This window comes from Plecotus auritus (assembly GCF_963455305.1).
Source record: "Plecotus auritus genome assembly, chromosome: 8".
Classification (NCBI taxonomy): Eukaryota; Metazoa; Chordata; class Mammalia; order Chiroptera; family Vespertilionidae; genus Plecotus; species Plecotus auritus.
In genome coordinates, this window is record NC_137782.1 from 129,516,701 (window position 1) to 129,537,719 (window position 21,019).

The 21,019-nt window shown below is 55.5% G+C and overlaps 2 protein-coding genes across 4 annotated transcripts in view; one reads left to right on the forward strand and one right to left on the reverse strand.

Moving 5' to 3' along the window:
• The window catches only part of SFXN5 (sideroflexin 5), a 109,455-nt gene extending 91,010 nt beyond the window's left edge, over positions 1-18,445 (forward strand). The window contains exons 14-15 of one of the 3 annotated variants that reach the window (XM_080684752.1): positions 15,302-15,375; positions 15,746-18,445. In XM_080684752.1, coding sequence (XP_080540878.1) covers positions 15,302-15,375; positions 15,746-15,782 — 111 coding nt within the window. In that variant the 3' untranslated portion in view covers positions 15,783-18,445. Of the gene's footprint in view, positions 1-15,301; positions 15,503-15,745 lie in introns of those variants that run through there. The other 2 variants (XM_080684754.1, XM_080684753.1) reach the window with 2 other exon arrangements.
• Positions 1-21,019, reverse strand: part of STAMBP (STAM binding protein) — a 762,428-nt gene that overhangs the window by 612,631 nt on the left and 128,778 nt on the right. The gene's annotated exons all lie outside the window — the stretch shown is intronic.

The window sequence follows — 21,019 nt, forward strand, 5'->3', positions numbered from 1 at the left end:
GTGGGAGGAGATAGTGGGGAGCCCCAACAGAGTCTTGAGAGAAGTGGCATTTTCTGGGACCTGGAGGAAGGGCTAGAGTTGGCTGGGCGCACAGTGGGCGATGGGACACGTGGGCTGAGGTCACCTGGGGTGAAGGCAGCACATAGCATGTTCCAGAGCTGAGCAAAGTCTGCAGCTGGAGCAGAGAGTGGAGCAAGATGAGGTGGGTCAGGTGGTGCTGGAAACTTGGGAGCCAACACAGAGGGTCACTGTCATCAGAAGGGCTGTGCAAAGCAGGCCCACAGATGCTGCTTTCGAACGGTCCCCATGGCTGCATGGCGAGGCTGGGTTGGAGCTCTGGGGGAGAAGCAGCCATCAGGAGGCTGTGGCGGGCGTCCAGCGAGAGATGATGGTGGCTTGGACCAGGCTGTTGGCAGTGGGCATCGAGGGAAGTGGGTCCTTTTCGAGAGAGTTAGGAGGCAGCTTCGTGAGAATTTTGGAGCTGCATGTGGTGGGAGGGAAAGGGAGATGCAGGATGTGTGCCCGGCTTTCTGGTTTTGAACAACCAGGCAGATGTAGGTATCACGTGATGAGATGGAGGCACAAGGCGGGACCCGTTTGAGGGAGGACAGCGTGTTGTATTGGATGGACACGTGGGGTTTGAGGAGCCTGGGGGAGCTGGTGCTGGGTCTGGGAGACAGAAGTAGGGCCACCAACATAAGAAACAGTCATGGAATCGAGGGGGTGGTGGGATCCGCCAGTGAGCCTGTGGAGAAAGGCGGTCCTCGGGTAGGGGTGGAGACTAAGGATGAGTGACCAGGGAGGCAAGGACAAAGCCGAGTGGGATTTGGGGCCGGTGGGCCGATCACAGAGTCAGACGCTCCTGAGAGGTGAAGCTCCGGGAGGGTGAAGAATGTCTGGGTGTCGCAGGCAGTGAAGGCAAACCCTGACCCAAGGGGCAGGTCCAGCTGATGGGTGAGGAACCGGGGTGGCAGGGCGGAATATTTGGTGTCAAGGGAAAAAAGAGAAACAGACCCGCAGCTGGAATGAGGTGTGGGATCAAGGGAAGCTTTTATTCATTTTCCCCTTTTTATTTTTATTTTTTAAAACGTTTTAGTTGAATTTATTGGGGTGACATTGGTTAGTAAAATTACATAGGTTTCAGGTGTACAGTTCTATAATGCATCATCTGTATATTGTGTTGTGTGTTCACCACCCCAAGTCCAGTCTTCTTCCCTCAGCATTTATCCCCCCTTTACACTCTGCTCCTCCCTCACCCCCTTTCCCTCTGGTATTTGCCATACTGCTGTCTGTGTGCAGCCCTATGTTATTTACAGTAGCCAAGATTTGGAAGCACCTAAGTGTCCATAGTAAAATGAGCGGATAAAAAAGCTATGATACGTTTACACAACGGAATACCACTCAGCCACGAAAAAGAAGGAAATGTTACCCTTTGTGACAGCATAGATAGACCTGGAGAGTGTTATGCTGAGTGAAATAAGCCAGTCAGAGAAAGACAAGTACCATATGATTTCACTCATGTGTGGAATCTAATATGCAAAATAAGCTAACAAACAAAATAGAAACAGGTTCATAGATATTTCCCCTTTTATAAACGGGAGGAAGTGGCACGTGTATATACAAAAAGGACACACCAAGAGCGAGGTGGAGAAAGAGGATGGAGAGCAAAGTCTATGAGGTGGGGGTGGGGATTCAAGGGAGTCACTCTGACAGGGAGAAAGCCCTCCCCAGCTCAGGAGCGGGAGACAGATGCAGTTGGGGTGGGGATCAGGGGTGGAGAGCTTAAGGAAGTTGTTCTTATAGCTTCTGGTCTGTATTCTCATGCCTGAGCAGAGAGGAAGCAAGAGGTAGGGAAAGGGAAGGTCACAAGTTTGACGACTGTGGAGAAGCTAGACATTCAGAGGAGTGAGTGGGAGAGACAGCTGACCAAGGAAGTCAGAGAGCCTGATGGCAGTGCAGTGGGGGTCGGCAGAGGGGAAGCTGAGGGGGGACACAGGCCTATGGCTGTGGGCAGGGCCTGTCCACCCAGAGGTGCTGGGGGCCAACTCTGGGCACCACAGGACTCTCTCAGAGGGTTTTGTCCAGCTGGGTGGGGCCTTTGGGAGGCTGGTAAGAGGTCGGGAGAAGGGGCGGGCCCTGGAATCTCAGCGGGTGGAGGGGAAGGTGGGCAAGCTAGCTGGTGGGAAAGCAAGGTGTGAGGGTTGGAGAGTGGACTGCTTATGTGGAGTCACTGAGCTCGTGGCAGATGGAGGCTGTGGCTGGAGCTGGGCACTTCTGAATCTGCTCTATTCGGGGACTGACCCTGCTCCAGCCTCCAGAAACAGTGGGAGGGTATCGGTGCCCAGAGGGAAGTCGGGGAAGGTGAAAATAAGGGTCCTTCCTGGGTGTTAGACCTGGCCTGTGAGGACTGGGACCCAGGGTCTTAGAGCAGGAGTTGGTGACCCAGCCTCTAGGCCCTGCAGTCCTAGGAGGGTGGGAACTGAGCCCCCAGAGTCCTAAAAGGAAGCTATAAGGTGATGGGGCTCCTATCTTGGGGGGCAGCCCAATAGGGATGGCAAGCCTAGTGTGTGATCTGTGCCAGCAGTACCCTTAGGCCCACAGGGCCCAGCCTTGTCATGAAGCCAGGGACTCCCCTCCCTCCTGTCTCCTTTCCCACCACAACCCCCCATGGAAGCTGCACAGCTATTACCTGATGCTTGGGGCCTCCACATGGAGCCCAGGGCTGCAGGTTGTCTGGAAGGTCAACCAGGGAGGGCACTTCTCGGAGGCCCTGGCATGCCCCTCCTGGAGGGCTGGGCCCGGCACTCCCCGAAGCCGCTGCATCTCTCTGTGTAGTTGGGCTGAGTCTGCGGTTCTAGACGAGGGTCCAAGGGCCCCGTGTGCTTGGAGGCACCACTGTGGTCAGATGTTTCAAGCAGCCCTCACGGCTCCCCCTGTCTGCACAGGGGAGGGACCCAGGGCCGACAAACCCAAGGTACAGAATCCGAGACTGTGCCTGTTGAAAGGACTTTAAAGGTCGTGGTTTACCATCCTGCTGACTCTGCTGGGGACAGGAGGCCCAGAGCAGCCCCGGGACCAGCCCAAAGTCACAGAAGTCAGGGCTGATATGGAGGGAACCCCAGAGGCCACTCCCAGGCCAGAGCTCCCAGGAAGTGCTGCATCTGCTTGTTCTGTGGGATTTCCTCTCCTCACTCAACCACCTGACCTACCTGCGAGCAGAGGAGAGAGGTGGAGCTGGGGCTGCCCTGCAGTGGGAAACATCAGGAGGGAGCGCCGTGGGTCTTTGACGGGTGTTCCTCTGGGGCTGATAAGGGGCGGGGGTGGGGGTGGGTGGGTGGATAGCAGGACATGGTCTCAGTGAGCAGCGCTGGCCTCACAGAGGTTCCATGTCCGGGCGCAGGCTCCTGTCGTCCCCCAGGCCTGCCTCAAATAGGCGGAGTTCTCTGGGTGTCTCATTGCAACCCAGGCTTCTTTCTCCAGACTGGGAAGAATATAGTCATTGCATAATAAGGTTGTTTCCTGGGAAAGCAGGGTAGGGATGTGATTTTTCAGAGCCCCCTCCTCACCTGAATCAACCCCAACAGGATGCAGGTAGGCCTGGGCATTATGGGGTGTTTTGAGACCTGTCTGTGACCTATAGCACCAAGGCCATCAGCAGTTGGCTAAGAAGACCTTGTCCCCCTCCCCCCATTCATCCTCCCAATTAATTCTCTCTAACAAGGCGCTGCCTCTGCCATAGGGGGATCATGTCTCACATCCCAGAAGCCAGTGGGATTTGCCACAATAAGTCTGGACTTGCTTGGGCTGACCCAACCTTGCCAAGAGCCACCAAGGTTGTCAACAGGAGTAATCGCCGGGACACTAATTAATTAATTAGGGAACATGGAAACTGCACTTAGGAGCTGGTTCCTAGCCTGGTTGGCCTTGGTGTGTGGTGTTTGGCATGAAGCTTTCAACCCACTAACCCCAGAGGCTGAGAGAAGAACTTCTATCACTGGGTGAGAGTCTTGTCTGGCCTTTTCAAATCAGTATTTCTGCCTATTGAAATGGCACTAAATTTTTAAATAAAAATAGCAAATAATAATAATTGCTACCATTTACTAATCATCTACTATGCCAGGCAGCATGCTGGGAAACTCTGCATGTCTTGCTGTGTTCAATCTTCCTAATGTCCTTGAAGGCTCAGGCATTTCTGAACGTTAGGTGCCTGGGGGGAACTGAAGTTGAGGAAGGGGTGAGGCCACTGTGTGGGGGGAGAAAAGGCATCAAGAGCAGCCAGGGGCAGAGGGAGAATTTCTATGGAGTGGCTTTATTGATGCTGAGGACAAGGGTATTTCAAGAAAGAGGGAGCTCTCTGCAAGTGAGCTGCAGCAGAAGGGACCAGAAGTCAACGAGACTTGGAAACTGGGTGATGTAGCTGGACACAGCAGTGTAGGAGGCAAAATGATAGTCAAGTTTCTCTCTGTTAAGAGAAGTTGGCTCATGGGTGAGAAACTACTTGAGAACAGCAAAGGAAGTTTTATTCACTGGGTGTTCGGTTGAGGGCTGGGAGCCTGGAGAGAGGACAATGATGGGTCCAGTAAGTAGAGGGGTCTGGTTGGCTGTGGTGGGGAAATAAGGGTCCAGAATGTGACAGTCCTATGAGGTTGGTACCATTTGCTTACAAATGAAGAAACTGAGGCGTTCCAAGGTTCAGTTCCTCGCCCAAGATCCAAAGTTGGTAGTGATGGAGTGAGCTCTGTACTCACAGAAGGATTGTTCCCCTCCCCTGCCCACCCCACCTCATTATGAAATAAGAAGACCCAAGTCCGAGGCCCAGATGACTCCCCTTCCACAGCCCTCCCCTGCTTCCTGGGGAACCCATGTCCGTGTTCTCAGGGACCTTCTGGAGTAGGTGTTAGTGCCTTTGTTCTCTGACCCAGGGCTGTGGGCTTATCTGGCAGGCCAGCAGGCGGGGCAGGGACCTCTTTAGGAACCTGAGCACCAGAACAGGGGCACCAGGCTTGGCCTCCCTTCCAGGTCCCAGCCATGTTGCCATGCAGGGAATATGGGTCTGCCCTGGTGGACCCTGTGGCCTGCAGGTTAAGGCTATGGGGCATTGGCCAAGGCTAGCTCAGCCAGGCCATGCCCAGGCATCAACGGGCCCATCGCACCCAGAGTCTGTTCCCCTCATCATAGACACTGGGGTGCTTTCCCCTTCTTCCTGTAACTGGAAGGGCCATGTCAGAGCCCCCCGTCTCAGGGAGCCTCTATTCTGTGGGCCGGACAGAAGCCCAATAAACAAGAAATGTCAGGCCAGGCAGGTTGTGGAGGCCTCTGTGACACGGTACGTCCTAATGTGTGATGGCCTTTCTGGCCCTGCCCTCACTGGGAATTGAGGCTCTTGTGTTCTCGGCAAATGTGGTCATTTGACAAAGAGTGTCAGTTCTCAGCCTTAGGGACACCCTATGTATTGAGAAAGCGAGAAAGGAACTGAGGAGGGAGATGAGACACAGGAAATACATAGCACCAGAGTACACATGTGAAGTGAGACTGATCCCCGTGAGCTCATCAGAGAGGACTTCCTGGAGGAGGAATCATTTCTAGAGTAGTTTCTCGCGCGCGCGCACACACACACACACACACACACACACACACACGCATGCACACACACACACAAACGCACGCACACACATGCACACACGCTGGTGACTTGGGTCCCTCAAGGGAGATGTCCAGGGTCCAGTCTCTGGGCCCGCGGGCTTTGCTGCCCAAAGAGGCTGGACCAGGGAATGGGGAATGTCCCTCCAACTCTGACAGCCAGTGTTCCCTACCTGGGAGCGCATCTAATCCTGTTTAACGAACCTCCTGTCTCCCCAGAGCAAGAAGCAGTACCTTGGCCAAGGCCCCCTCCCCGCATCCCAGCCTATTTCTGTTTCTATCTGTCTTTGTGCCTCTTTCTCCCCTCCTGGATTTCTCTTGGGCTCCTCCCAGCCCCATTCCCCTCTCTTCTCCCCCACTCTTCCCCTGGGAGCTCGGAGGCTGGGGAACGGGGCTGCACATACAAGCCGGAGCCATTGTTCGACAATCTGTTTTTGTCTTCATCTTGTTGGCAGGCGGCAGGAGAGGAGCAAAAGGTTAATGAGGCACTGTGCAGCGGGATTACCGCGTGAACGGCAAGCGGCGGGCGGCCGAGCCAGCCGTGTGACAGGGAACTAATTAGGAGCAGTTTAACAGGAGGAAAAAGTGAAATCTCCTCTTCACCAACTGTCAATAATTAGCTGATTTGGTGAGGTTGAAATATGTCCACAGGAAAAGGTGGGGCTCCTCTGTGGATGAGTGAGGCTCAGGGGAGTGGGGGCCACTGGTGGGACTGTCCTGACCCCTGAGGTTGGGGTTTCCCTATGTCCCCCAGGCCTGCCCTCCGAGGGCTGGCATCTCTTAGCTCTGTGATCTTGGTCTTGACCTCCAAGACCTCAGTTTCCCCAGCCAGAAGATAAGGTGTTGGAACACAGTTTCTTCCTGGCTCTGCCCATTAGGATTCTGGAAGTGAAACCAGGAGACCTGGTCCTAGAGGGGGCACTGCTGACAGGGGCCTGTGTGGCCTTAAGTCCGATGCTGACACTGGGTGTCTTGTCTGAGAGCCACCTCCTGGGACCCCGCATGGCTCGAGAATATGCCGAATTATGAATGGGCGGAGCCTAGCCTTTCTCAGTACGCCACTCACTGGGCTTCTGAGACCCCCAAGCAGCAATAGGGGCTGGGGCGGGGCACAGGAAAAATGGGGCTGTGTGCCTCTGGCTGGGCTGCGGTGGAGGAGGGGCCCTAGGCTGCTAGTAGGGCTGTGGGCTGTCCCAGGGAGGTGTCTCTCTCTTCCCCACATCAGCGCTGCAGGAGCCCCGTGGGGCCAAGGAGTCAGGTTCGCTGGCAGCCAGGATTGTGTCCTGTTGGGCCTGTTTGCCCTGTGTTTGTGGGTTTGTTGGCTCCTGCCCTTTGGCCTTCCCGGACACCTCAGCTGGGGACCCCTCCTCACTCTCCCTCTGCCCCTCCAGCTTCTGCCAAACACCTTGACTGGAAGAAAAGACATCATCAGAGCCCCCAGGGCTTCCTGCTCAGAGCCTCTTTGGCAGTCCTGTTAACCCCCCACCCCTCCCTCTCAGCCTGGCCCCTCCTCACCGCAGCCCCAGAGGGTCCAGGGCACTAGAAGCATGTTCTGAGGACGGCTCAGGCCCACTTTACAGCCTCCTACCATTCACAAGCCACGTCTTGCCCTGGCCCCAGAGGGTGGCTTAGAGTCCGGGCCCTTGTGGTACATGAGATACCTGAGGGTCAGGCTCAGCCACCCTCTTCTCCCTCCTTATCCCCTACTCCTCCTTTCTCCCCCTCCAGCTTTCTGAGTTAAGAAACAAGAGGCATGGAGTCCCTGTACAGGAAAAGAATATGGATACTCCCAGTGGGTACCAGAGTCTCCACCATCTCTCTTCCCATGGTGGTTTTGATGAACCAACTTGGCTGGGAGCTGTGATCCACCCAGAAGCAAATGGTTGCCTCTCTTACTCTGGAAAAGCATGTGAACTCCCAACCAAGAGTTGGGAATGAGCTCAGGTCTTCATTCAAACTGTTCTATAAATGACCCCTCCTCCAGGAAGTCCTCCCTGATGAGCTCCACCAGGGTTTGTTTGACCTCACACGTGTAGACTCTGGTGCTGTGTGTTTCCTGTGTCCCATCTCTCTTTTATGTCCCATCTCACTTTCTCCTTCCCTTAACACACAGGGTGTCCCTAAGGCTGAGAACTGGCACTTTTTATCAACACCTAATGCAGAGCATGGGTCCTCTGGGCTCACCTTGACTTTGTTGGTTCCTGCTTCTCCTGCTCATCAGGGCTGATATGAGGCCAGAGACAATGCCCAGGGGACATTGTGTTTCTCCTGAGCCCACAGGTGTTCACCATCTCCCAGAGTAGGGGCCTCCTCCCCTCCCATCTCAAATCCATCTCCTACTTTGCTTAGAGATGTTTGTTTGGGGTTTTTCTCATTTACTGGTTTAATCAGTCCTTACTGAACTCCAAAGTGGGCTATTTTTGCCATCAGAAATCTGCTGCCTCCCCGCCCGCTGCTTTCTTGGAGTTTGCCTACAGGACCCCCCAGGAGGATGGATGGGAATGGCAAAGCTGCTTGGAGCCCAGGAACGCCAACGCCACCTGTCATATTGCCTGTTCCCCACACCCCCAACCCACACCTGCGCGTGCATACAGGCACACACTTGAACATGCACACACATGCCCCTGTGACAGGCCTTAGCAGGGCTGCCTCTCAGCCTGTCCCTCCTGGTTTTTTCTAGGACCTTCTAGAACACCTAGATGAATTCAGGACAGGGCTGGAGGAAGCTTGGTTGTGCAAAGCTTTTGTTGAGAAGATTAAAAGCATCAATATGTGCGAAGTGTTTAGCCTTGTGAGCCATGAGGAGATGCAGGCGGCAAGATTGGGCCTGGGCACGGGGATAACCACAGGGCCCTGCCTCCCTTACAAAGCATCCCATAGGTTTTCTAAACCTCCCGAGGGCTCTCTCATCCGTTTCTTGATTTATCCTCATCCCAAACCCAAGAGGTAGAAAATCTTCCCACTGTACATATGAAAAAACTGAGGCCCTTAGGACAGAAAATGATTCTGAAATTGGTCCACCAGAGGGCACTCTCAGGAACAAAGCTCCAAAATGGGAGGTGGGGAGGGGGTCTGAGCATCCGCTGGGTGCACATCGCACAGCAGAGGAGGGAAAAGATAAGACAGGATTCCTGCTCTTGGGGAGCTTGGTTCAATTTGATTCAACTTTTATCGAGGGCCTATAGTGACAAGGCACAGGAATACTGAGCTGTCTCGAGTGGCTCACACTGGGCTGAGGTGGGGGACCGCTGTGTTCACATATGGTTAGTGTACAAATCGGCCTACGACTGGGATGTGATGGAGATGGAAATACTAAAGTGCCAGGGGTACCAGAGGTGGCAGCATGGATTTGGTCTGAGAAGATCAGGGGAGGCTTCCTGGAGGAGGCAGCCTTAAAAGATTAGGATATAGCTGGACGCAGGCCTCAAAGCCTAAACATACAATGCATTGGAAATAGAGAGCAGCCAGTGAGTGATGAACCTGGAGAAGGTTCCAGAAGGCCTTGAGTGTCCAAGAAGGCTGACATTCACTGGGAAGTCAATGGGAGCCCAGAGCCAGCACCAGAGCCTGACCCAGGGGTCTAAGCTCAGGCCTCATCTACTCCTCAGCCCCAGCCTAACACCCCTACACACCAATTAGGATAACTTCCCCAAAGGTGGGGCCTGGATGTGTGTGTCTGAGCAAGACCCGAGGTCTGCCCAACCCTAGTGAGAAAGGGTGGGATGTGGCTGCCCAGGAGGCAAGTTGGTTCCAGGCCTGGCAGAGGCCTCAGGCACACAGGGTCAGCCAGGTGCCAGGGTCAGCCAGGTTCCAGCCTGGGCATTGGACCCCATGTCAATGTCGTCGCCACCTGTGGACCCTCAGAGGCCCAAACCCTTGGCCAGGAGCAGGAGGCGGCTTTGAACAATGTCACAGGGTCACGCTGCACACCCCAGCCCCCAGCCCAGTGCCTTTGAAAAGGAGGCAGAAAAGCCACCAGAAAAAAGGCCAGGAGGAGGAAGTGCTTTGTAGTAGGTAAAAGCCCCTGAGAATGGGGCACAGGCTGCGGATCCAGTTTCCTGTTTATGTCTCGGCACCTTAGCTCCAGGTTCAAATATGTAAACTATCTGCTGGCCGCTGGCTGCAGGTGTGTGTGCTCCCAGGCTGCAGAGGCAGAGGGTGGCCCCAAATGCATTCCTGACTCTGGCCCCCCACCCAAGATGAGCCAGGGGACAGAGGCAAATAGCTCAGGGTTAACCCTTCCCCTGCCACACAGGAAGGCTGCCAGGCTGCTCTAGGGGACTCTGGGGCCAGCTGGGCCTTGGGGGGCTGCGGGATACAGGATGTGGTGCTTTCTATCTGCTGCTTCTGATCTTAGATGCAACCAGTGGTCTGGAGGTAGCTGCTGCGAGGGGCAGCAGGGCCTGGCTGGGTCTAGAGGGGGGTTGGGGCTCTGATAAGGGGGGCAGGGGCGATCCGGAGTGAGGGAGCAGGTTCTGCCTCAGAGTTCCGGAATGCTAGCAGGGCAACAATGCTTATGCCGTGGCAGGGTGGGCATGTTCCCAGCAGACCCACGTCTTCATGGCACCCCAGTTCCGAGGCTGGGGGTTCCATCAGCCAGTGCAGTTCCTGCAGCCCCCACCCTCCAGGGCTCTGGCTCCCCATCCCAGGCACCCCCTTCCCTCAGGGCCCCTGCTGACTGGCCATCAGGTGCCTGGGAGGGGTCCACCAGATGAACAGAGGGGCCCTAAGGTTCCTGCCTACCCCCACCTGGCAGCCTGGGACTAGATCTCCTTGTGGCCACTTTTCTCCTTGTCACCCTCTTCCCAGAGGTGGCTCCTCAGAGCTCTTCTGTGGTCAGAACCAAGCCCCTGTCCTGGGGCTCTAGCTTTGACTAGCTGCTGGCTCCTTGCTGTGCCCACTGCTCCCACTGGGCCTTGGCCCCTCCCTCCCACCACACCTGCTGGGAGACACTGTAGCCACATGCTTCTGACGTGGCACATACAGCCGGCTTCCGCTTCTGACCCACCAGTCCCCCAAACGGCGGGGGCCTCCCAGAGCACAGCACAACCCTTTGTCCCTGCCTCGGGGACTCCGGAGGGGGTTCGGGCAGCAGCAGGGCGCTCCACGGCCCTCACCCAGGACCTGTATCACATTTATTTACTAGCAGGGCCCTGGGTATGATTTCCAGGGAGGACACAGCCTCCCATCGAAGGCAGGTGATCTTCAAGTGGGGGTACAGCCCAGGCGTCCCTGCCCCAGCCTCCCTCGCTAGCCCAGCGGGGAGGAATCCTAGTGGTCCAGACCCATGAGACCTCAAGATGGTGGGCCACTGAGCCAATCCCCCACTGTGGCCAGAGAGCTGGAGGGGTCTTCACCAATGGCCAGTTGAGTTGGTCCAGGACAGAAGTGAGAGGCTGTGCCCGGGGTCAGCCCTGAGTGAAGGTTAGGAAATCTGGACTCCAGAGGTCACCAAATCCCAGTGTCAAGACCTCAGCCTCTCAGCCCGGTGTCTGTAGCACCCTCTGCCGTTGCTGCCGCTCCTTGGGCTGGTCCCCTCAGGCCGCCATCACGGGCTTGTTCCCTATGCGCGCCCCTCAAATGTGCCTGTTCCCCAGGCCTGGCACCCTCCCCTGCCATCTGCTCTCCTGGGCAAGCTCCTCCACTCCGGGGGCTCCGGCTGTGCTCACATCCCGGCTCGTCCTCCTGCCCAGACCCCTGGCCAGAGCCCCAGAGCCTGGGACCTGCCTGCTTCTCAGGCCTCTCTGGCTGGGAGGCTCATCAGGGCTGACCCCGAGCCTATCACCTCCTACCCTGATCCAGCCCCCTCTCCCTCCCCCTCCCGTGTTCCCTGCCTCTGAGAATGGCACAGCCAGCCACCCAGCTCCGGAGTTTGAATTAGGAATCATCCAACGCACAGTCGTTCTCCACACCTCCCTCTTACCCCCACATGGGATTGGTCATCAACTCCTATGGGTTTCATCTTCAGAAAGGATCCCCAGCGTGCGCTCTTCTCTAAGCCACGCTGGCAGCGTCTTAGGGCAGGGCCTGGCACCTCTCGCTGGTTCCCACAGCTGCCGCCCACTCCTCCGCTCCATCCTCCACACCCTCTGCCACCAGAGAGACCTTTCTAAAGGGGAGCCCACCCCTGCCCAGAATTCTTCCCCGGTGCCTTGTTGCCCTCAGATAAAATGCTGACACCTCCGCATGGGCTTCAGGCGCCTGCCTGTCCCAGCCCCACCTCTGTTCCTTGCCCCATACCCCACATGCCCCACACTGCCCACAGCAAGCAGGCCGTGCTGGCCAGCGAATGCTTTTCCTTCTCCCAGCAAGTTTTTCTTGCCCTCTCATCAAAATCCTCCTTTCCTTCCTGGCCCACCTCCTCTGAGAAGTCCTCCTTCCTTGTTCTTTCACTAGTACATGCTGACTCCGCCCCCTCCCCAGTTTCCATGGCACTTTGTCTCTCTGGGATCCATCTGCTTTCCTAGCTGGCTCCTCCCCTAGACTTGGAGCTCCTCAAGGGCATGGGCTAATCTTCTCCATCTCTGTGTGCCCAGCCTTGGTGGATGGAGTTGGCAGCCATAAACTTCTGCTGGCTTAAAGGCTGATGGCGTTGAAATGAGAGAAAGAGCCTTGCATGCCAGCTCTGTCCCCAAACTCCTGCTCCTGCGTGCCCCAGTCACCTCCCCCCAGGACCTTCCCACTGCCTGTATCTCCCCCATGCTTCCCTCCCACCAGCTGCCCTCAGCACAGTGGGGAGCCTGGGGGAGCCTGGGGGTCCTGGGTCTGAGACAGCCTCCACTGGGAGGGTCCCTGGGGCCAGCCCTCTCCAGGGAGTGAGCCGAGTGGCCGTGGCCCTGGCCCATGGTCCTCCACTGTGGCGGTGAGCGGCAGCCTCTCTCTCCGATTTTCATGCGGGCCTCGGTGCTTCAGTGAGAGCCGGCATGGGAAGTTGCTAATAATGGCACTAAAATAAAATATGCTACATCTGTTATGGGTAGCAGAACAAAATTAGCTGCTCACACCTCTGACATCCAAGATGTCTTAACTTAAAATACTCCTTGGCTTACTTTACATCATTTACTGATTATATTTAAAAGAAATACAATTTTGCAATTACTGTTCTTTCCAGCGTGATATCTATGCATCATTTTCCTTTTATGTTTATATATTTCTCCTTCATTAGTGCAGTCTGAAGGGTGATTAGGATTCTTCAAACATTTTACAGAGGTTAAACGTTGATTAAGATTTAATTATTACTGTAAATAGCTTGGAATGACATATGGTGCAAAAGCCTGACATATGTGCATTTGAATAAATGAAGTGCTATTTCCCAGGATGCCTCAGTAGCTGTTTAACAGCTTTCCCGAAGGGTTATGTTACACCTCATGGTAAGATTGCTGGGATGTTATATTTTGTTGGTTTTTGCAGCTGAAAGCTAAGAACAGTTTTCCAGTTTTTTAAAAACATTGAATATTTTAAATACCTAAATTGTTTTGCACAAATTTTTGCTAATTTGTCTAACTAGGTTAAACATTTTCAAAAGCATTTAGATTTTTAAGCGTGGGCGCTGTGCATTGTGTCAGTGGCAGCGTGGGGACGAGGCGAGCGGGTGGAGTGGAGGGAACTCAGGCCAGCAGGGGTGGGGACGGGGGAGGTGGTTTGAGGAGAGGGAGTGGGGAAGAGGCCCAGGCCTTGAACCTAGCTCTTGTCTCTTTGGCCCTCTCAAATGGCCAGAGCCTGGGTATTGGGGTACCAGGGACTACAGGGGAAGGGTCCCCCTTCTCCAGAAACTCTGCTATGCCCTCCACCCTAGTCCACATCAAACCCCCTTTTGTCTGGCCTCTGACATGCGCAGCCTGTGTACGACTGAGTTCTTTGCAGGCAGCACTGGTCCGTGGCACCTTGCGCCTGGGCCCCAGGGTCTCTGGCCAGAGTACCATTAGGTGGCAGCATGGCGAGCTGGATTGGGGCAGGGGTTGATTCAGTTCCATTCTAGGTAGGTTCAGTTCAGGTGCCTACGAGACATCACAGGAACGTTTAGTAAGCAGTCCGTTGTGGGCCCAAGACTCGGGGGAGAAATGTGGCTGGAGACTCCTCAAATATGGGAGTCGCAGGGAAGGCTGTGTGTGCAGGGAAGAGGGCCCAACCAGGGACCCTGAAAAGTGTCCAACGGATGTCACAGAAAAGGGGGTTAGCAGTGACCTTGGAGAGAAAGATTTTTTGTGGAACGTGGTGGGAACTGAAGCCAGATTTCTGTGGGCTGAGAAGCCAGTGGGAGGTGAGGAGGTGGAGGTGGCTACGACTGTAGATAGTGCCTTGAAGAAATGTGGTTGCTGGGGAGGAGAGACACCCGGCAGAAGCTACACAGTGTGACGTGGGGTTGAGGGGAGGTCTTTCTTAGACAGAAGGTGCTTGTCTGTGTTGAAATGCTAGAGGGCAGGAGCCAGCAAGAGAAAAGATGGAAAAGATGGAGGACAACCCAGGAGTGGGCTCCTGGAGTGGACAGGGGGAAGCTGGAGCTTATGGGAACACCTCTGAGGGGAGGGGAGGGGAGGGGTACCAGGAGGGCAGGTGTGGAGCAGAGTATGGACACAGTAGGCCGTGAGTTTATGATGGGTCACGGATGGGTTCCTTCTGACGCCTTCTATTTTCCCCCCTGAGGTAATGAGAAGGCTCATCTGCTCAGGATGAGGGGGGAGCTGAGGATGAGGTGACCTCTGTGGAGAATGAGAGAGCGAGGTGACTGGCGATGTGGCCAGGGGGTGAGGGTGTTGCTGGCTACTGTGAGGATCCAGCCAAAGTCATGGACCCTGACTGCTGAATGTGTCCATTAGGTGGTCAGGTTCAAGTGGAGACAAGGAGGCTGCATGATTATTTCCTCCAAAGCCAGTCAGGGCTGGAAGGACCTGGAGCTGAAGGGATAGCCTCTCATGTCCAGGTTAGGGGAGGAGAATGGGAAGCCGAGCTGTAGAGAGTCTGGGGCCTGAGGTCTTGGTGGCCTAAAAACAGACAGGGAGCCCGGCTGGCCTGGCTCAGTGGTTGAGTGTCGACCTATGAACCAGGAGGTCACGGTTCGATTCCTGGTCAAACCACATGCCCAGGTTGTGGGCTCAATCCCCAGTAGGGGTGTGCAGGAGGCAGCCGATCAATGATTCTCTCTCATCATTGATGTTTCTATCTCTCTCCCTCTCCCTTCCTCTCTGAAATCAATAAAAATATATATTTTAAAAAAACAGGGAGAGTGAATGGGGTGCTGGAATGATAGGGGTCTGTGGGGTCAAACAGGGTGAGTGAGTGGGGTGCTAGAATGATTGGTGTCTGAGAGAGTAGGGTTTGGATTTAAGGAGTTTGGGTCGAGCAGCCCTGGTTGGTGACCAGGTCCAGGGTGTGGCCCTGGGAAGGGATTTGTGCAGCACAATGGACAAGGTATTGGCGAGAAATACAGAACTCAGAGGCCGAGCATAGGATGCTCACCTGCATGGACACACTGTCAGAGGAAGAGGCCTGGGCAGGAAGGGATACTGTGAGCCCCTTGGCAGGAAGGCAGGAAAAATTAAAGATGGGGTGCCTGGGGCAACTGTGGGCTCCAGAGTAGTCCTAACTGCTACTCCCAGCCTCCCCACTCACCCCTCCCCTCTCATCCCCCCTCACCTTTCCTCCCTCTGTTCTCTCTCCTCAGATCGAAACATCCCAGTTAGAGCCTGAGATTGCCCGGGCCACCAGCAGCCGGACAGTGGTGTACAACAAGGGGCTGTGAGTGGTGGCCAACTGGCCTGGGGGTGCAGCCTTGTCCAGCCTGGGGAGCTGGGGGCGGGGAAGGGGTCTCATGAGTAGCACCTGCAGGGAGGGCAAGCTGGCCCCACCAGTCCTGGTCCACTTGGGGGCGGGGGGGTCTCCATCCACAGTGGTAGGGAGACTAATCTATTCACCTGTTAACATAAGGGAGAGGAATTCTGACACATTTCCTATAAAAATAATCAAGTGCATTTCTGGGCCTTATGTGGGGTTGCCAAAACTCTACTCAGCACAATTATGTGTGAAGCTGAAAAATTGTAGAGTGCCCACAGGGTAGAATTAGGGTCCTTTTATACTTTATTTTTATTTTATTTTTATTTTTTATCAGAATCAAGCCTTGGTTGCAGCTGCTCAGATGCTGCTAGCAGGTGGTCTGGTGGTGGGAGTAAGGGTAGGCCTGAGAGCTGGCTGGTTTGGTGGCGGGGCTGGTAGATTTAAGATATTGTTGTGGCCAAGACCAATGCCTCCCTGGGTGCTCAGGGGTAGGAAAGGGAGGGGAGGCAGTCTACACCTCCCAGGATGAGCCAGCTATGACTAAGGTCCTCAGGAGGTGGCCCAGGAAATCGAGGAGCACTGGAGGTCTCTGGAAGATTCCATGGGCAGCTGGCTCTGAGTGTGGCTGGCCTTCAAGATCCAGGCCACACCTGCAGAACTGATTCCTCTACATGAAGCCCAGTGACACACTGGCTGGCCTCACCCTTCATGGAGCCCTGAAATATGGGAGGCCCCTGAGATGACCCCAGCTCCAGGCAGGAAGCCCCAAGAAGGAATGATGTTGGGCAGGAGCCGGGGGCATGCAGTCTGGCCTTTGCAGGAAGATCTTCCTTCCTGGCACCAGGCTGGCAGCTGGGCATTAGGGCCGAGTGTGGAGCTGGAGCCAGGCTGACTGCCACTGAGCAGGAGAGCCCCATGCCTGAGAGTACAAAGGCCAGAGCTCTAGGCACCTATCAGAGAGGAAGCATCAACCCAGGAATCAAAGCAGGCGCTGGCGCTGGCTGGCTGCGTAACCTTGGACAAGTCCTCTTCCTTCTCTGAGCCTCCACCCCCATGTCTGGAACCAGAGGACTGGATCAAGGGATTTCCACCTGCTCGTCCAGCTAGATCTCGTCTTTGCCTGTCCTGCTCAGATGCTGGTCATCCTAGGCGCATCCCAACATGAACACTGGACTGGGAAAGGGGCGGGTCCCTTTGGGCATGGCCAGCAGTTGGTCTCAGTACCTGGACTCTGCTGTTCTGTATGTGACCCCACATCCTGGGAGCACTGGACCTTTGCCAAACACTTTACAGTTGTAAAGGAGGAGGTAGTATGGATGCCTGGGCTGGAGAGGGGAGCCACACCCACATGCCGCCTCTCACCCTGCACTGGCCTCTGAGGCCCCTGGCTGCTGGCTGCCGCCTCCCTCCCAGTGCGGGCCAGGAAAGGGGAGAGCTCTACAGAGGAAATCAGGGCCTGGGTGGGGTGAACAGGGTAATCTCTCATCTGAAAGGCCCCAAAAAGAGGACGCCTGGGTCTCAAGGTACCTCTCGCCTGATCCCAACTGGAATGAGCCTTCAACATGCAGCCTCAGGGCCTCCCTCCCCTGGTGCCTGACTCCACCTGGGGAGAGACGTGGCTGGAGGTGGACAGGTACGTGCAGGGCAAGGCAGTGCGGGGCAGCGGAGGCCTGGCCACAGGCTCTGCTCCCCTTAGGGCGGGGGGAGTTGTGGTGAGGTGGGTCTTCTACAGGCATTGGCACCATACATCCCACCAGAAGCCCCTGCTGCCCTCAGCTTCCAGCCAGGCCCTGGAACCTCCCAGCTAGCTCTGCAGGGTGCAGCCCTGAGGGCCCCCACTCTCCCAAGGAGCAGCCCACCTGCTGCCCATCAGGAAGGGGAGAAGGCAGAGACAAGCATGGAAGACAAAGCAGCAGAGGGAAGGGCTGCCACGGTGTTGGAGGGACAGGTATTTTTTAGTTACTCCCGCCATAATGTGAATGTGCCAGTGACTGGGGCCTGGGCAGGTCTGGGTCCTCTTTTGCAAAGCTCACCCCACCCCACCTCTAATTGGGTCTTATTCTTGTGCACTTTACCTTGGGACCAAAACTGCTCACCTCAGCTCTACCCCCACCCCCTCCAGAGGCCTGGCAGAGATGGGATCTCTCCATCTCTCCTCGGGGCTGGCTGCCCTGGCCCAGCCCTGTGGCCTCTGCATCGAATAACCCAGTGGTCGGCAAACTCATTAGTCAGCAGAGCGGCACACTGCGGCTCGCGAGCCGCGGTTTGCCAACCACCTATTTACTTTATCTCCCAGATGATTTCCGGTCATGCTCCCAAATGCAGTTTCAGATGACTTAAGGGGGCTCCTCCTGGTAGGGTGGCGGTGGTGAAGAATCCTTATAGCTCAGGGTGACGGTGACAGAGATTCAGCTAGCTGTGCTGCTAGGCCCTGGTCTGGCTGTGGAAAACACCATGAGGGGAGACTTTCAGTTAACATCCAGCCCCTCTCAGCTGAGGCCAGAGGAAGGGAGACCTCATGGGAAGATGGTTTCACGTCTGGGGAGAAGGCTGTGTCAGGGCAGGGCTGGCTCAGCGGTGCCAGAATCCAGGCCATACCTGCAGCTGATTCTCCAGCTCTGGTGTATCTGCCTGGCCCTCCTCTGGCCACTTCAAACATTCCTGAAGGCTTGGGATGCCCCGCTCCCATTTCCAGAGAGCAGTCTGCATGTGCAGGGACCAAAAGCCCAAGATGTCAGGATGGCTGCTGAGTCAGGATGGCCAGCATCTCGTTCCACGCCCTGATTGGGGAGGAGGAGCGGGGGGGCGGGCAGGGGGGGTGTTTCCTGTCCTGGGCCTCTACCCTGGCAGAAGGGTGGGGTTCTGAGAGGAAACAGGCCCGTGGACAGAAGCAAGGTGGTTTCCTAGCCCTGGGCCTCGGTCATACCCAGGTTACTTTGCAGTGTCTTTTTAACCTTCTTAGAAAATTTCTCAATCTCTGTGATTTATGTAATACTAATGAACTGTGGGCAATAAACGATGGATTTAAAGCATCAAGGCTTGGCTTTGTGAATTATGGGTGGAGAGGTGGGGGCAGGGAAACACAGTGGGAACAAGCCAATAGCCAGGCCAGGATTTTATGGGAAGGCCCCTGAGGAAGATGCGGACCCAGGCTCAGGAGGGGTCAGACCCTCTGGGGGGCCCAGAGGGAAGGGTAGAGGAAAGGACAGAAGAGCATGTGAGGGCAGGAAGCTGGACAACGGGGATGAATTGAAACTCTGCAGAAGGAACCCCCTTTGCAGAGCGGTTGCTGGGCACTTACTGCAAGGAACTAGAGTAGAAAAGGGATTTCGGTAGATTCTCATACTGTTTATATCAAGGGGACTAGAAGGGAGAGTGGTGGTTGGGGGGGGGGGGGATGGTGTCATTCTGACTGCCTGGGGGCCAAGAGAGGCTACACAGGGTGGAAAGGTTTGAGCCAAGTGGAAAGGTACCTGATGTCCACAGTGTGCACAGCACTAGTCCTGGGAACTCTGCCCCTTCTAACTCCTCCACAGTCCCTCAGAGCCAGGCCTTGGCTGCCTCCTGATAGCTCTGGGGCCTCCAAGCATCTTCCACTCCTATAGGGTGACCATGCAGTGGAGGTGGGGGAGGTGGGGTTTATGGTTGGGGTCAGGCCAGCCCAGATCCCGGCCCCAGCTTGGCCCCAGCATCACTCATTCACCCATTCCTTGGATCAGATGTGTGTGGAGCATATTCTCTTAGAGCCGTGGTGTCCTTAGCAATAAAATGCCAGGAACAGCATCGTTCGCTGGACTGGTGGACAGAGATTAGAGGGACTAGGTGAGGAACTCACCCAGACTCTCCTCTCACCTCCCCAGTGTCAGGGGTGCTGGGTCTTCCTAGGAGGGTGGAGGAGGGAAAGGGATGGGGGAAGGGTCTGTCCCAAAGTGATACTCCCAGGTCAGGGGGCTTCTGGTCTCTGGGGAATTTCTTTGCTAAGATCCCCACTGGCCACAACCCCCATCCGGGTGTCGGAAATCCTTGACTCTCGGGACAGACACAAATCCCTCCTGGGAGCTGTTTGTTGTTTTTAGCTGGTCTGGGGTCTCAGCTCCTGCCCTGCCCAGAGATCATTAACACTCCAGGAATGTGGCTTCCACCTGCTGGCCCCTGGGCCTCCCTCCTCCACTCAGGCTGTGGTTAGACCGGAGAGTCAGAATGCTAGGGGTGAGGGCAGTGACAAGTAACCCTTTCCCAAGGTGCTGGGGAGCCGAGCCTTAATTTCAGAACGCAGCTTCCCCCAGTCCCCAGAGCTGCTGCTGCTCCTGCCATCTCACCCACCCCCATGTCACTGGCTAGCCTGCCAAACAGGAACCTCTCAGCCACTCCCTACAAGGCCTAACTACCCCTTCTCCCCTCTCACCCCCTCCACCCCAACATGCCCATGCTTCTAGGTGATTCTCTGGGCCATAGCCGAGAAGTATTCCCTCTCCATGCCCCACTCGGAGGTGCAGTAGCTGCTGGCAGCCTTGTCTAAGATCTGAGTCTGCCTCCTTCCCCACAAGGAGCAAGAATCTGGGCTCCCCCCAGTTCCCTTGGCCTTATGGAAGGATGGAGAGAAGGAAGGGGAGAACGAAAATAGGAAAGAGAAGGTGGACAAATGGGTAAACAGGCATAGGCAGACGACACCCCCTTGAAGATCCCATGCAATTCAGTGAGGCAGTGAGGGAAGGGGATAGACCCCTGCCACCTGAGCTGGTTCTCCTCTGCCCAGGTGAGCCTGGCAGAGGGTGGGACAGTAAGCAGGGCCCTCGCCCCCTCCAGGGTTGAGCTGCCAGAAGCTCAGTTGTTAGAAAACAGGTGGCAAGACGCTGGAGGTGAAAGAGGGCCAGCTGCTGCAGGGCCAAGGACAGCTGGGAGCCATCAGAGGCTTTCAGTGGGGAAGTGGATTCATCTGGCAACAGAGTGGAGTGGAGCATGGACTCTGGCATGACTGCTGGGGAGACCAGGGAAGAGGCCACTGTGGCAGCCCAGGTGAGGGAACATGGGGGTTGGGCCAGGTCATGGGATGGGGATGGAAAGAAGTGAAGACATCACAACTGCTCAGCTCTTGCTGATTGGCTGTGGGGAAGAGGAGGAGTCAAAGATGGCCCCAAGTTCCCCACTCGGGCAGCTGAGGACATGGATAGTGGTGCCATTTCTTGGTGCTAAGGAACAGAGAAGGAAGAATACATTTGCAGAGGAGGTAATGTGCTCTGTTTTACAAGTTAATAGAGGTTCCTGCAAGATCACCAAGTTGAGATATCAGGAGACAATGAATGGGTGCTTGTCTGGAACTCAGGAGGCAGGTCGAGATTGGATATGCAGACTGGCATGGTATCTATTTGACAGCACCTGGAGCTAAACGGACAGCGCAACCACCCAGGGTAGTATGTGAGGTGAGAAGAGGAAGATCTGAAATGTTACCTCGAGGTGCCCCATTTCTGAGACGTGGACAGAGAGACAGGAGGCTGCCAAGAAGTGCAGCCCCAAGAAAAGTGTTATGGGCTGAATCATGTCACCCCAAATTCATATGTTGAAGTCTTAATTCCCCGTACCTCAGAATGTGACTGTATTTGGAGGTAGG